Below are 14793 nucleotides of genomic sequence, written 5' to 3' on the forward strand. Positions count from 1 at the left end.
TTTATTTATTTTTTTATTATAAATTATTATTTATAGTATTACGGAAATGTTATATTATAATAAAAAAATATTTTTATTGTGCAGTATATATTATTTTGTGAGAAAAAATCATTCAAAATTGGCTGATGTATACTCAAACTAAAATGGCTTTAAAATCTTTATTTTTCTGAAATTAAAAAAAGTACGTGGGTTAATCAATGAAATGTATTGTTTTACCCATTTCTCTCATACAATATATACCTGCAAAACTATTATTAAGTTCAACATTCATTGTGGCGTGACAGTCGTTTTGACCAATTTCGAAAACAGGACTTACTATTTGTCATTTATTTTAAAAAGTAAAGCGATTCGAAAAATTTTAATGACACAGAACGTTTTAGTTGAATACTATTTATTAGATTTTAAATAAATAAAGAGTTTATTGTGTATCAATTCGTTTTAAACATGCTTATCATTTCCGCGATTCCGAGAAGACAGGAAAAAACGGGTCCAATGGCCTTAATCAAGTACTATATACCAGTGGCGAAGGGTGGAGGTAGGCTGTTAAGATTCGCTATAAATAGTGCACACTAAACTTTGTTAGTCATATGTATTTGTTTTTATTGAACTAAGACTACAATTTACAGATGGTGTTAGTTAGTTTTTGAAAATCAATTAAACCCTGCCCAAACGAAACCATAATAGTTTTGGCCTAATTTGGGCGATACGACAAAATTGTGCACACTTTTTCATTCATAGTTATTTGTTTTCGTTGGATTAAAAATACATATTACACTTATTGTTGGTTCATTTTTTTTATTTCATTAAGCCCTGCCTAAACCAAACTATAATAAATAAAAAATATTATTCTATCTATAAAATATTCAAAGTTATGTATGATTTAATTGCATAATTTTAGATATTTTATAGATAGACATGTATTTTTTGACTATTATCTAATATCGCTTGGTTTCTCAGGGTTTAATTTAATTTTAAAAACTAACCAACACTTTCTGTGAATTGTAGTCTTATTTCAATGAAAAAAAATATGTATGTCTGAAAAAGTTTAATGTGCACTATTTATGGCGGATCTTAACAGCCTACCTCCACCCTTCGCCACTGCTATATACAAACAGTATAAGGTAATTCAGTCGATCGAATCAATCATATCTCTTAAGGTGACGCATCAGTGAAACGCCAAATAATTTTCAACTGTACGCGCGACGAAATTTTGGACTCGCTGCCATTCACTGAGAGAATGTTGACCCGGGAACACGTCACTTTGCTGCGTGATGGCGACGGGTCAATTAATTCTAAAATCGTGTAAAGATGACTAAAAACGTTACCCATTTACTTTAAAAAGAAAACATGTCAATGGATATATTATTATTGTTACTAACAGAACAATAAACAGAACATAAAATGGACGTATGTTGGATTTATATGACAATTAATATTTCGTTTGACAGGCGTCATTTTCACCCGCCACCCGCAATCCGCGCATCGCCTAGCGACGATCTTTTTAGACCGTGCCTCAACTAATGCATGGCCTTAACAGTTACTAGTCTTAACGTAGGCACCTATGAGAAGACTTCGAATCAGACAAACATTTTATTACTTCCAGATAATTAACACCTATCAATATTATTATCTTTTATGAGATTTACGTAACGAGGTGTTGCCAAATCACGATGTTGTTGATTGTTGATATATAAATTGAACTATAAATATGACCACCGTAGTCAGTTTTTCATTCATGCTTGACTAAATCGACAGAAGAATTTCTGTTATTAATTCTTGATAATATTTCTGTCAATGTAACGCAATCTGTGAATGATAGATTTACCCGTGCCCTTTCTGTGGAAAATCTATTACTCCTTTCGCGCCATCACAATATATCAGCCTCGCTTTGTTCGCTTCCCACACTGTATTACATTATAACCATTAAAAATCGCTAATAGCTTTGAGATATCGAATATCATGCAAATCTCAAGTTACAGCCTCTTCTCTAAGCCGAATTTAACTCAATCATTAACGGAATCATAAGGCGAGATTGTAACTGTGTGGTTGGTGATAAAGTGTGATTTAAATTCTCTTATGATCGCGTTATGGAGTGCCATGGTTCACTCCCACACGCATATAGTGAAGCGAACAAGGGACCACAAAGCAGAAATCGCATATTATGATTAATTAAAAAAATGATACCACAATATTGTGTAGTTTATAAGATACGAAAAATATTGTTATTTGGAAGATTTTTTGATCTTTTCTTTATCAATCAAACAGAATTCGATCCATATGTTGGGTCTATTATCAGATAGGTGTTATCGATTATTAATACAGCTAAACATATTATTCGTTTTCACTGTGATAGTATTGGAAATCTACGTGTAAAGCTAGTATAATCACCGGATTGAATGATTGATCGTGGCTGCAGTCGAAGTACATGGACAAGAATCGTCTAGTTAAAATTTAATAGGAGGAACCGACATGCCTTGGCAGCAATGTTGAATGCCTTTATCCATTTCAAATGATTGTAGTACATATTGCATTTATTAGTATTATTTTGTGATATTTATTAGTAGGTATTAGCCGAAATCGTTTTAGACAATCTAGTAAAGGTTTAGATGTATAGAATTTTAAAATGAAATAAAACACATACAAATCGTGGTAATGGCCATGGTATTGGCTTTTTTTGAAAAAATAATTTTATGCCATTAGTGTTTAAATTTGATTTCGGGCACATGGGCAAAGCTGGCTCGAAGAAAGCGCAATCTGGAAGTCTAATTTTCGACCACCTTTTGGAGCAGCTGGGGTCGTATATCATCAATAGCGTGGCGAATGTTGGGTTCCAAGTCTTCTATCGTCTCTGGTTTATCGGCGTAGACTAGCAATTTCACAAATCCCCACAGAAAATAATCCATCTTGGAGGCCAATTCACAGGTCCATAACGCGAAAGTATGCGCTCATCGAATGTTTCCTTCAATAAATTGATTATGGCGCGCGGTGTGTGGCATGTAGCGCTGTCTTGTTGAAACCACAGCTCTTCCGTGAAAAAGTGCGGAATCGTGGATATATAGCGCTCTCCATTAACTGTAACGTTCTAGCCGGCATCATTTTTGAAAAAATGTGGACCAATGATTACCAGCCCATAAAGCATACCGAATAGTGAGTTTTTAAGGATGTAACAGCGTCTCAATAACGGCTTGTGGATTTTCTTAACTCCAAATGCGGCAAATTTGCTTATTGACGAGCCATCCAACCAAAAATGATGCAAAAATCTGCAACAGGTGTTTTCAAAGTCTTTTATAAGTTTCATGATATGCTTGAAATTAAACCAATCTATTTTCATGGGCCTGGATTTGGTGTCTTCTGATGTGTGTACCTACGCCAGGCATGACGAGTGCATTGTAACGCCACTAACTGGGTTAGGCTTCATACACACACTGGCATTATTACATTATGATTGAAATTTAAACCGTTCGTTCATAGTTTGGTTAACGGTGTTGGAAACAGGTAGACGTAGTTTCTTTTCGTATTATTACTACGCGTGTCATACCAGCATGTTAATGTGATTCTGTTCACAAAAAAGATATTTTGATACTCAACCATGTCGCCGTGTTTGTAAAATAAAAATCATAATATTCATCCATCAGTATCACAAAGCATTTATGTGTACATACAAGAAATCCTGTTTGAGGTTTGGGTGGATAGGTTCAAATCGCATTTACATTGGACTGCATCGTCTTAAAAATTTTGTGTCTGGGTTCTATTCTAACTCTCATTAAAAATATTTTACCGAAGTGTTTTTTGAATCATCATATTATTTAAGTTATTTATTATTTATATAGACACACTTATGTATCATTATATTCTTACTAAAAGTATGATGTATACATTCATCTATACAAGTAGTACATAATTGAAGTAGGTTGTTTCAAAGAACTCCCTTCTAAAATATTTTCAAATGTGTCTTATGCCGGGTCCACATTGGCAACATGTCGCGCGACAACCTCGTTAAATTTTACGATAAGTATGATAATTATCGTAAAATTTCTTAAGCAATCATGATAATTATCGTAAAATTTAACGAGGTTGTCGCGCGACATGTTGCCAGTGTGGAGCTGGCATTAGAATGGTTCTGCATTCAGTGCACAATGAATTTAAATAATACGCAATCAATTTATTTGGTCGGACATTCTTCTGAACGGTCATATTCGATTAGAATGTGTCTTTTTATAACAGGAAAATACATAGTATTATCACTGCTATAAATAAATCCCCTGTAGGTTCTCCTTTCGGCAAGGCTGAATCTTCGCCATTCAAGTTATTATATCTGAGAGATTGGGCTCTAAAAGTGTACAGTATTATGTTAGAAGTGTACTAAACATCTTAAATATATTTATTTCTCTAATAAAATGAGGCTGAATAATTACATATTACCTATACTTACATAATTTGGTAAACTTTAGTATAATTACCTATTTATATACGATTTATTCAATTTGTTCAATTCAAACATCGAACATAAACATTCAATGCTGTGACCCTGTTCTAAACTTTTTTATTGCTTGTAAATAATTTCAGATTTTATTACATTGATAAAACGTTTCGGGTTTATGTTCTGCCTACATTATCTGACACGGGAATTTATTCACCACACGGTACTAATATTAGCTGTGATTTACAGACATCACAAATAAAATATCGAATATATGAATGTTGCCAAAACCTAACTTACATACTGTAAATAGTATGTACATAAGTAATAAGTTGACTATGTTTTAATTGAATTTTAATTTATTATTTAACATTTTTTTATTACAACTTGCCACCCAATAATCTGTATTCCGTGTACCTATTCATTAATAAACCGCAACGAAATTATTTACTCCTAGTAGTGAGTCTAGTTATTATAAAACCATACAAGTCAATCAAATATGTCTACGTGTTGAATTTGGATACTAACCAAGTACCTATCAGCTTTGATAACATTATTGATTATAATATTTTCTTAGCATTTAGGTAGCTGTTTACATTTTGTTATCGACGTTATCATGTTATGTTTTTTTTAGTAGGATAACCTGTTGCAACAAGGATGGTCATACCATACCTTCGGATGTGTATACGTACGTCAACAACTTTCCTCGCCTTCCAATGGCTTTCGATAATAATTCATATCATTACGTAATTATTATATAATTCGATTATTTACACCTTTGGATTTTTTGTTTTGAAATAACTTAAGTAGGCAATAATATGTGCCATCATTAAACTGTGTTATTTGATGATGAATTCAACTTACGGAGTTTATTTCTAATGGTTGTAATCTTCTGCTTTTATCAGTTTGTCAGTAATGCTGGGTCCACACAGGCAACATATTGTCGCGCTACAACCTCGTTAAATTTTACGGTAATTATCATACTTATCGTAAAATTTAACGAGGTTGTCGCGCGACATGTTGCCAGTGTGGACCCGGCATTAGATACCATAGATGCCTACACTAATAATGAAAGAAGGCCAAGAATGTTTTGGTTCGATAAACAACACTTGCAGCTACTGAACAGCACGGCACGCCTATTATAATAAATACAATATCAGTCTATGGCTAATTATTCAACGTTGGTTTCTTCTTGCTTTTTCACAATCTTTACATAATGTTTTTACGTGCTTATCAATACGTGGTCACGCAGGGTTTAATTAAATTTTAAAAACTAACCAAGAGCATCTGTAAATTCGAGGGCTTAGTGTCAAACAACACTATCTACAAAAGTGCAACTTTACAGGAGAGCCAAAAATCGTTATTTTAGATTCTTGTAACTCAACAAGGGAAATGTTTATTTAAAACCTAATGTTAATATTTTATAATTTATTGTGTATTGTACATTTATCTTGCTTATGATGATGTTAAAATTTATATGGATAGTTTTAAAAAAATATGAAAACAAGGGTTACTTATGTAGTTAGCGTTAAACTTTACTGACGATTTAATAAGAAATTGGAAAAGATTGACAAAACGTTGTTTGACTATCATGTAGCCATAAATGTAAAATAACGTTATCTCAAAAAAAAAAAAAACACTTCTTTGTAGATAACGTTGTCTGACTTTAAGCACTCGAATTGTAGTCTTCGTTCAATGAAAACAAATACGTAGGTATGACCGACAAAGTTTAATCTGCACTATCTATGGCGGATCTTAACAGCCTACCTCCATCCTTCGCCACTGGTGTATAGCATTGATATATAATATAATTCAGTGCCTTCAGCATCTATAGTTCATCCAAAATAGGCATTACTGTTTTGATTGTTTGATGACAAAATTTATCTTCTTTCTTTTGTTTTGACAATGTCCGATCCCAATAGGATCATATGGGCCTCCACAGAGTGGAGGTTTGTATTAACAGATTTTATTTTTACGAGAAATGGATGTCAGCCACTTGCTCAACCTATTAGGTCTTTTATTTATTTAATTTATCTAGTGCAGTACTTAATGCAGTATGCAGATACATACTGATACCTTCTAGCCACCCTGAGTAGAACAGATGCATACACGTGTTGCATGGCATTTATTTCATAAACACAGAGTTGTTAATAATTAATATGGTACACTCAGCAGGATGAAAGGTGGTTCTATCGGTGTCTGTGAATTATGGTGAAAAAAATCCACGCGCTCTAGTGAATTCGGATCAGTGCTAAGAGTTAGTTACCAATAACAAATCAACCGAAGTGCAAAAGTTCAGTCACAAATGCAATCGTTTGCAGTCGTAAGTGAAATATCAGTGACTGTCGGACTCGCCTGGTGTTCAGTCAATCTGGTGAGCTGTCGCTCTCGAGGAGCCTCGTCATGAGCGTGGAGAGACGTCTCTCCCGCAGCCTCCACGCCTGCCTCAAGGGCGAGGAGGTCGACGGCGATGCGACCGAAGATGAGGCCTTCGACGGCTCCGGCAACTTCTACCTCGAGGACCTGACTGGGTTACGATGGGAAGACCTGCTGATGGAAGCGGAGGCGGAGTGCAACGGAGAAAACGGTTTGAATTATTTAAAATTTATCTAATTTGTCATATTTGGCAAAGTATTCCACTCGCCCTTTAAAGGTTTGGTAGGTAACTAGTTAGAGCTAACTACCTAATTCATTTTTTTGCTGTATGTATTAGGTGGAGTTCTTTATGTATTTCTGTATCAAGCGGTATCTATATGCAAAGAAATATTTGTGCATGCCACCTGCTAATAAAACTTAGTCTTAATTAAGAAAAGTCGATTAGGCAAAAGCATTGATCGAAGACACTTCAGAAAGAATTGACTGAGCTATCCAAATCTCATTGCGTGACTACATTATATTGTGAGGAGTGACAAAACCTTAAAACCAATTACATCGAGAGATTCATCATCTACTTGGTGATAATTCATGATACTGATAAGTTTATCAGAGAACACAATCTTCTGGGTTTGGCTGTAAGAAGGTACAACTGTCGACTGTGGAGAAATACAGGATAGACTGAAACCAGTGCCAAAGAATATTATGTATATTATTTTCAATAACTACGTCTGTACCATACTATTATGCATTACAGTTTGTCACGTAAACTAAACGCGCATTCAATACTGGTAGTATTTGAGGATATTCAGGGGGCTTTTAATGACCAGACCGCTATTAAGTCTTTATACAAAATGGGCTTTAAAGTCTGTGTATGGCGATTGGCTTTTGCATTTCTATCTTATTAATATGTTTTGTAAAACTTACATATCACTTAGTTTCGTTACATGTTCGCTCATATGATGGGTAAATTTGTATGAAGTTTGATTATTTTACTTAAATTTAAAATGTTGATACATTAGTATTTTAGTATAAATACTTGATAAAGTCTTCCTATGTGTACGATGCGATGCACGTTGTAAAATTAATTAGATGGTGAGGTGACTGTTGGTGATTTATAAAATGATATAAATTCACAAAGATGTTGAATTGTAATGAATCGGTAGAGGAAGGGCAGATTCTTCTTACATTGCAGCCACGACGAAATCATTTTGGAACGGTGTTAGTATCATTTGAAAGTAACGATACCAACACCTAAATGATTAACCTACACTGCCACATCTCCATTCTACAATAAATATCTGAACCCTCTAAAAATGTTGCTCTGTTAAAATATAGCTAATTTCTGTCATTATGGATTACTTGTCACCGTAATCAACCCTTCCAAATATTTACAAAAATCCATGGTATCGATGAATTGGTTCGTGTCATGTAGTGATTTAGTACCGGCTTACGGTTTACCTACCTACATTATGTTTAATTGCATAAAATCCACACATATAAAAATATGAAATAGGTACCTTCTTTCGATGTATTTTCATTGTCATCATCACCTCAAAGGTAGTAAGCTCATCATTAATTATTATGCAAACCTGTAGAGGCCACTGTTTATTTATATTTCATTGTACTTTTTACTATGTGGGCTCTAGCCGGTGGATAGTAAATATGCAAATAAAAAATAACCATGCTCGCGATGAGTCACTCACCATTTAGTAGTCACCAGAGAAGCCGCATAAAAACTAGTCGAGCAAAAAAAATATCATAAATAATAATAAATTTTATTTATCTTCTCTATGACTCGGTTGGTCAAGGCCGACATCTTCATTCCGCGGAACACCGGTTCGATGAAAATATTGTGGTTTTGACAGTACATACCACTGCGCGTTCACCTGCTACGAGGTATGCGTAAGTGTAGAGATGTAAAAAGGTATCGATAAGTAAATATTTATTATTGACTGATGTACTACGCGTTCACATGCTGTGAGGTGTGTGAACATCAGAGAAGTATCGATACTGGTTGCGATACGATGCGTATAGGTACCAAGCAGCTTTTTATGTCTTGGATTTTTGAAATAATTTTTTTGAGTGCAACGATTTGATACCAGTATCAATACTTTCTTTCGATAAGATATCGACACTAACTATCTATCTCTTCTTCGTCTGATATGACATCCTTGCGTGTGCACTCTTCGCCATTTTTTTTATGGTCACGATGACCGCAGACTTTTTGCTACTGGCCATCGCATCGCAGTGTTTCTAAGACGTATATAATAAAGTAATAGTATAATAACATCACACTTATTTGAAGAATTAGCGTAATATTATGACATGACTGTATTTACAATAATTATCATTATTGTATTGAAATATTGACAGAGGATGATTTTCTACGGTAAGTCAGTTAAAAAATAAGACCACTATAAAAAGTTACTTACCACTATAAAAGGTGGTGGGAGAAGTATTAAGTATTATTTATTATAAATGAAATTATAATAATATAATTGATTATTTTATCGAGTACATCGATGTCCCAGTATTAGACAGTAACAACTCAAAAAACGTAGTTTTGAGATAATCATGTTTTAATATTTATATGTATTACAATACACAAGATTTGACAAGTTTTAAAAGGATACAATATGTCTGAATTTATCTATTCTAAATTGAAACGTATGGTCAATCGCCAGTTTTAAATGGAAAAAAATCGAAATGGATCTGTACAAAACTGGTTTTGTTTTAAAGTTTGTGAAAATTTCATATGGGTTTTTTGGCTCTCAAGGTACCTATGTAAATTTTTTTTTTCGAATTGTTTCTGTACAAAATCGACAAGAGGTCATTTTTACGAGTATTGTGGTACCAATATCGTGAAATGTCGAATTTTTGACTTGTTACAGTTCAATACTGGGTCATCGACATATTCTATCTGTCATTATTGTTGTTATTGCGAGTAAATGAGTATACGGACTTTTTAAATGTTGTATCTAACCACAAACATAAATGAATTGTTTTAATTTTGAAGACTCATTTTTCCTCAGATCGTATTGCATACATTTATTAGATACCTATACCTACATAATTAGCACCAAATATATACATTATTATAATGTATTATGTCTTGCTTATTCAGTTTTTTTTACTGTAGTACGGATTAGTTTGTAGTTACAGACTTGAGAATTATATAATAGAATAAATATCTCTTTTTAGATTATAAAGATATACAGATATCAATTCACGTGTTTGTTTTTACATTAAAATAGTTTCCTACATTTCAATAAACTAATCGCGGATAGCTATCTCGTCAATGAAATGTTTACAACAGCTGCATTGTCATTATGAGGCGGAGTGGACATCCAGGTGCCCCAATGTATCCACAAACCAGACCGCAAATATTTGGTGTATCCATTACGGTCATTATTATACACTACATATACAGAATCAATCACCGCTGTGGGAATTATAAAAACATGTTTCATGTTACCAATGTAATTATTATTTACTGATATTCCTGTGTGATGAGATGATTGATGAACTCAAAAGTACCACGCGAATCTGTGGATTTACTTTTATTAAAATTAAATGAAACTACTGTATATCCAGGCCTCAATTATCCGGATTTCACAATCATCATCAGTTTCGTATGATCACTAGAAAAAGACATTGATGAATGGTGAAATTTTCTAAGAACGACGTGAAAAAAAAATATTCCGGAAATAATAAAGATTTATCATTATGAGGTGAGTGGTGACTACCTTCATCTTCAGTTGGTCCGAATTATGGAGTTTCTACTGTAATAAGTAAAAATAAAAAGTTTGAAACAACTCTATATAAGTGGAGATATCAATTAGGGCCAGGTGTAATTGGTATTGTTTGCTACAGTGCCTGTATGTATGTATTGTTTGCATTAACCGATTAAATTTGTTGTAGGTAGTTTTCTCCCCGAACATGTATGTATTTTGAAACAGATTTGAAAATAGGTTCCAAAAATTGGGAACTCCCCCTTTGTCTGCATGATTTTAATAATAATTGAAAAAATATTTTAACTGCGTGCAATATTGCGATAAATAGTAGATATGTTTAGGTATTGTTCTCCCCTATTTTTTATCAATTACATTAGGAGTATCTCGTGTTTGAATTTATGAATGTTTTATCTAAATTATCACGCAGATAGCGATCGCATTAGGTTTCCATAGTTAATTGAGTGCAATAGTAATGTTCTTACTTCTCTTTACCTGTCCGTATTATCACCGTTTTGTATGCATACCTACATCTTTATAAGTCAATGATCCATACTCACTTGCATAGTGGGCGTGTAGATAATGTAGGTTGGTACTCGTACATACACATGCTGGCAGTTTTTATTTGTTTAGACTTTAGAGAACTCATGGATATCTTAAAGGTTTATTACCCATCCTGTCATACTTTCAGTCATACTGAGATAAACATTATCATTTGCCTCAGTACTGAATTTGATATAAGTAAGTACCTACTTACTTACATACTAGCATTTTATTGGTTTAATATAAGTACATTATTTAAAGAAAATGTATTTTCTTTACAATGATCGAGGACGTTTTTAAAAACAGATATTTTACTTGTTAGTGCTTGTTAGTGCTGAGTACTGTCTGTACTCTGTATTGTACCTATACGTAGGTAGTGAGTAGTCGGTAATGTTGGCTAGGTAGTATGCATGCAATATTTTATATGCAATGTGCCTTCCCTGCTATGTTGGCAACCAACCGGTGAGTCAGAGCGACTTACTCATGCGTGTAACAGTTTATTTTGTGCTGTCCTTACGATGTGAAATATTGCTTGGAATATTGTCTAGCTAGGACCTAGGTGCATAAAATATCACACACACTGCCTAGACCATTGATGGCGAACCTATGGCACGCAAATATTTTACAAATAAATATACATTAGGTATATAATATTAAAAAATAATAGCTGCGTATTTTCTTCGGTTTTTTAATAGTTTTACCAATCGATGCGCAAACGGAAACGATGAAATTCATGATTAAATGACGTATCACACTGTGTAAAAAATACCAGGCAGATAAATTGCATAGATCGTTTAGGTTTTATGCGTCAGACATAATATTATCGGACTGACCTTATCAGGCGGCGGGGAAGCCGTGCCGCGAAACTGTGATGTTGATCGATTTACAATCATTTCACAATGCTTGAGACCACACAGAGAGTGCCATATCTGATCGGAGCAATTCTGGCGTCAATTTGTGCTTAAAGACCCAAACCAAGTAATAGCATTGACAATTATTATTAGTTCAAAAAGATTCGATTCATTCGGACAGTCACATTGAATTGGGCTTCCAATAGGTAGGTATTAGAAGTTTCATAAAATTATATCCACCCCCAAAGGATTCAAAAATATTCTATACCACGGCTAGCTCACTGTGTGGTATGGGTGTTCATTATTTGGCGCCCCACACTCAAGACCTTAATTATAATTTTTAAGTTTTTCCTTACGAAAAACTGATTGGCACGTCGGACAGTCAAAAAATAATATTTGGGATATTGTGGGCGCACGTACTTAAAAATGTTCGCGAACCCTGGCCTAGACGCTAGGCCCTAGCGGCCTAGCATATCTACCTATTTGGGATTTTTTTAAATGTATATTTAAATAATTATTAATAATTAGTACTTAATAATTAATAATTCGTAGTTAAGATACTTATCTTATTTAGCTACTTGAAAATGATTGTCATAATTAAATTAATTCAATTTCCAAAATACGATAATCTTGAAAGGTATTGCATCGTCAGAATCATTACAATATGTATTATAAATAATTTTATTATCTCCGATGTTTATTAGATTCTTATATGTGTGGAATCAGTGGAACAAGCAAATATCACAAATTCTCTCATCGATGCATAGTATATCTATATTTTGGCAGTTTATACATCATTTTTTTATGTTTCTCGACTAGGTATTGATGTATCCAGCAATGTTTTGAATTTAATCCACACCTTACTACAGTATCGCTTACCTGTCAGTGTACACTGCACAGCGGTCTTGAAAGTATGTATCCAAAAGCTCTGTGCAATATTGTCACGTGGACGACAAGTTGTAACTATCTGCTATGCCTATAATAATAAGAGTAATAATAATAATTTGAAAGGACAACGCCCGTAGCGTTATAATGGGACGACACGGCGGCCATCGCCCATCATACTTACTCCATAAACTTCACCATGATGTGCACTGAATATTACCGCCTCTATTGCCTACTTACCGTACTCCTTGCCGCGAGAGGTAAACTATCGTCACCGTAGATTTTTCTCAAATTAAATGAAGCATACGGTTTTCGCGTTGTGTAATAATTTATAAAAAAAATCACAAATAACTATCGCTAGAACGAGAGACAATATAAAGAAATGTCGTATGGTAAAACAAAAAAGGTTCACAATCTCATCAAATATTTATTACTCATACAAATTCATTTAAAAAAGATTATCGCGTTAATTCTAATATCTTTATGTTTGTCGCTGTATTCCTAGATTTAATGGGCTAGTCGAGCCTAGTTACCGTTTTTATGATGTTGTCCATTTCAACGTGTTCATGGCTAAATCTCGCACATTGAGTAGAAGACCTTTTCAAAAATATTGTTTTCTAGTTATTACTGCAATGAAGTTGTGTTTTATTTTTGCTTTACTATTATTTTATTGTACAGAAAAAAGAGCAAGTCTTTCATGTTTATAATGTGCTACTTTAACATGAAGAAGGTACAGAAGTAATCTTCCAATTAAATGAACTTAATCAATATTATATTATGTATAATGAATGATATTAATGCACAACTTTTATAGAGTCTTTGATTTTTATCTCAATACATAATATTTGAAACAGTGATAGTCTTGTACATGTTGCACGTTGAAATTAACGGTCCCACCAAACCACACTCGACCCGCACTACTCCCGGTCTTAATCGGGCGTAACACAGGCCCCTACGTTTGGGTGGTAAACATTTTTTTAACTGCGAATGTCTCAGCAGTGACCCAAGACTGAGGTCGCCATGAACTCAAATGTGCTTTAACTGAATGTATATGATTTTAACATTTAACATTGTAGTAAATCACTAATGCTAAATTCAAAACTGTCGAACAATCTAAGTAGTGAAGTCTTCACGTTGGCAGTATCATGCCGCAGATTTTTTAAATGCAATATAATTGGCATTTGTGTGCGAAAAATAACGAAAGGAGACATAACTTTTTTGCCGCCATTCGATTTGTAGGTTTTGGAGTTTTCTATATGGTTTCATTTGACATCACTACCAGTATTCAGTATATATGTACAATTTATTATATTATAGAACTATTGTCAGATATGCGATTTCATTGCTATGTACACGTATTTTGGACCATTTAATGTTTATGGTCAACTAAAAAAAACATTACGTATTTAATTTGGCAACACGTTTGTGTGCATTGCCGCAATGGTATAGCAAACTTCCAGCATTCCTTCAATTAACGATACAACGCGAAATGGAGGTTAATTGGCCATTTAAGAATTCTTAGAACTATGTAGTGTCTTTAAATTCACCACTCAACAACATAGTAGCCATAGCTAAATTCTCAAGTATGTATGTACATATTATGTACTAATTTATCTATCTCGGGCATTGTTTTCGTGGTGGTTATTTGGAAACTTCCAATAATATAATAAGTAAAGTTCAATGTTGATAATCCTATTATTAATCAAAGACAAAATGTGTTGATTAACCAATTACATAACAGCAATATTACTCTCCTCTTGCGATGATGACTCCATATTGTTATAAATACCTACCCGTCTACAAAGTATGTTATCGGCTTGTTAACGTGTTGCCCCCACCCTATTGTACACATCCGAGCCACTACTGGCGACGGGGACGCTCTACAGAATTGCCCTTGAGAATTGAAAATATGATTTTTTTACATGTGGTCCGGAATTGTTGCTCTACTGGTAATATGCAAAGGTCGCCGACAATGCTTTGGTCTAAA

General features: G+C 33.8%; 1 protein-coding gene across 6 annotated transcripts in view; it reads left to right on the plus strand.

The window, feature by feature from the left end:
• raskol (Ras GTPase-activating protein raskol) overlaps positions 1-14793 on the plus strand; it is a 287813-nt gene that overhangs the window by 162365 nt on the left and 110655 nt on the right. Inside the window, exon 2 of one of the 6 annotated variants that reach the window (XM_085947507.1) lies at positions 6596-7007. The exons of 4 other annotated variants lie outside the window; for them this stretch is intronic. In XM_085947507.1, the coding sequence (XP_085803633.1) occupies positions 6824-7007 (184 nt within the window). In that variant the 5' untranslated portion in view covers positions 6596-6823. Of the gene's footprint in view, positions 1-6592; positions 7008-14793 lie in introns of all 6 variants that reach the window. One more of the 6 variants, XM_085947506.1, reaches the window with a different exon arrangement.

Source organism: Rhyacophila brunnea, unplaced genomic scaffold, assembly GCF_057557595.1.
Source record: "Rhyacophila brunnea isolate RB1 unplaced genomic scaffold, BYU_Rbru_1.0 scaffold_2, whole genome shotgun sequence".
NCBI lineage: Eukaryota > Metazoa > Arthropoda > Insecta > Trichoptera > Rhyacophilidae > Rhyacophila > Rhyacophila brunnea.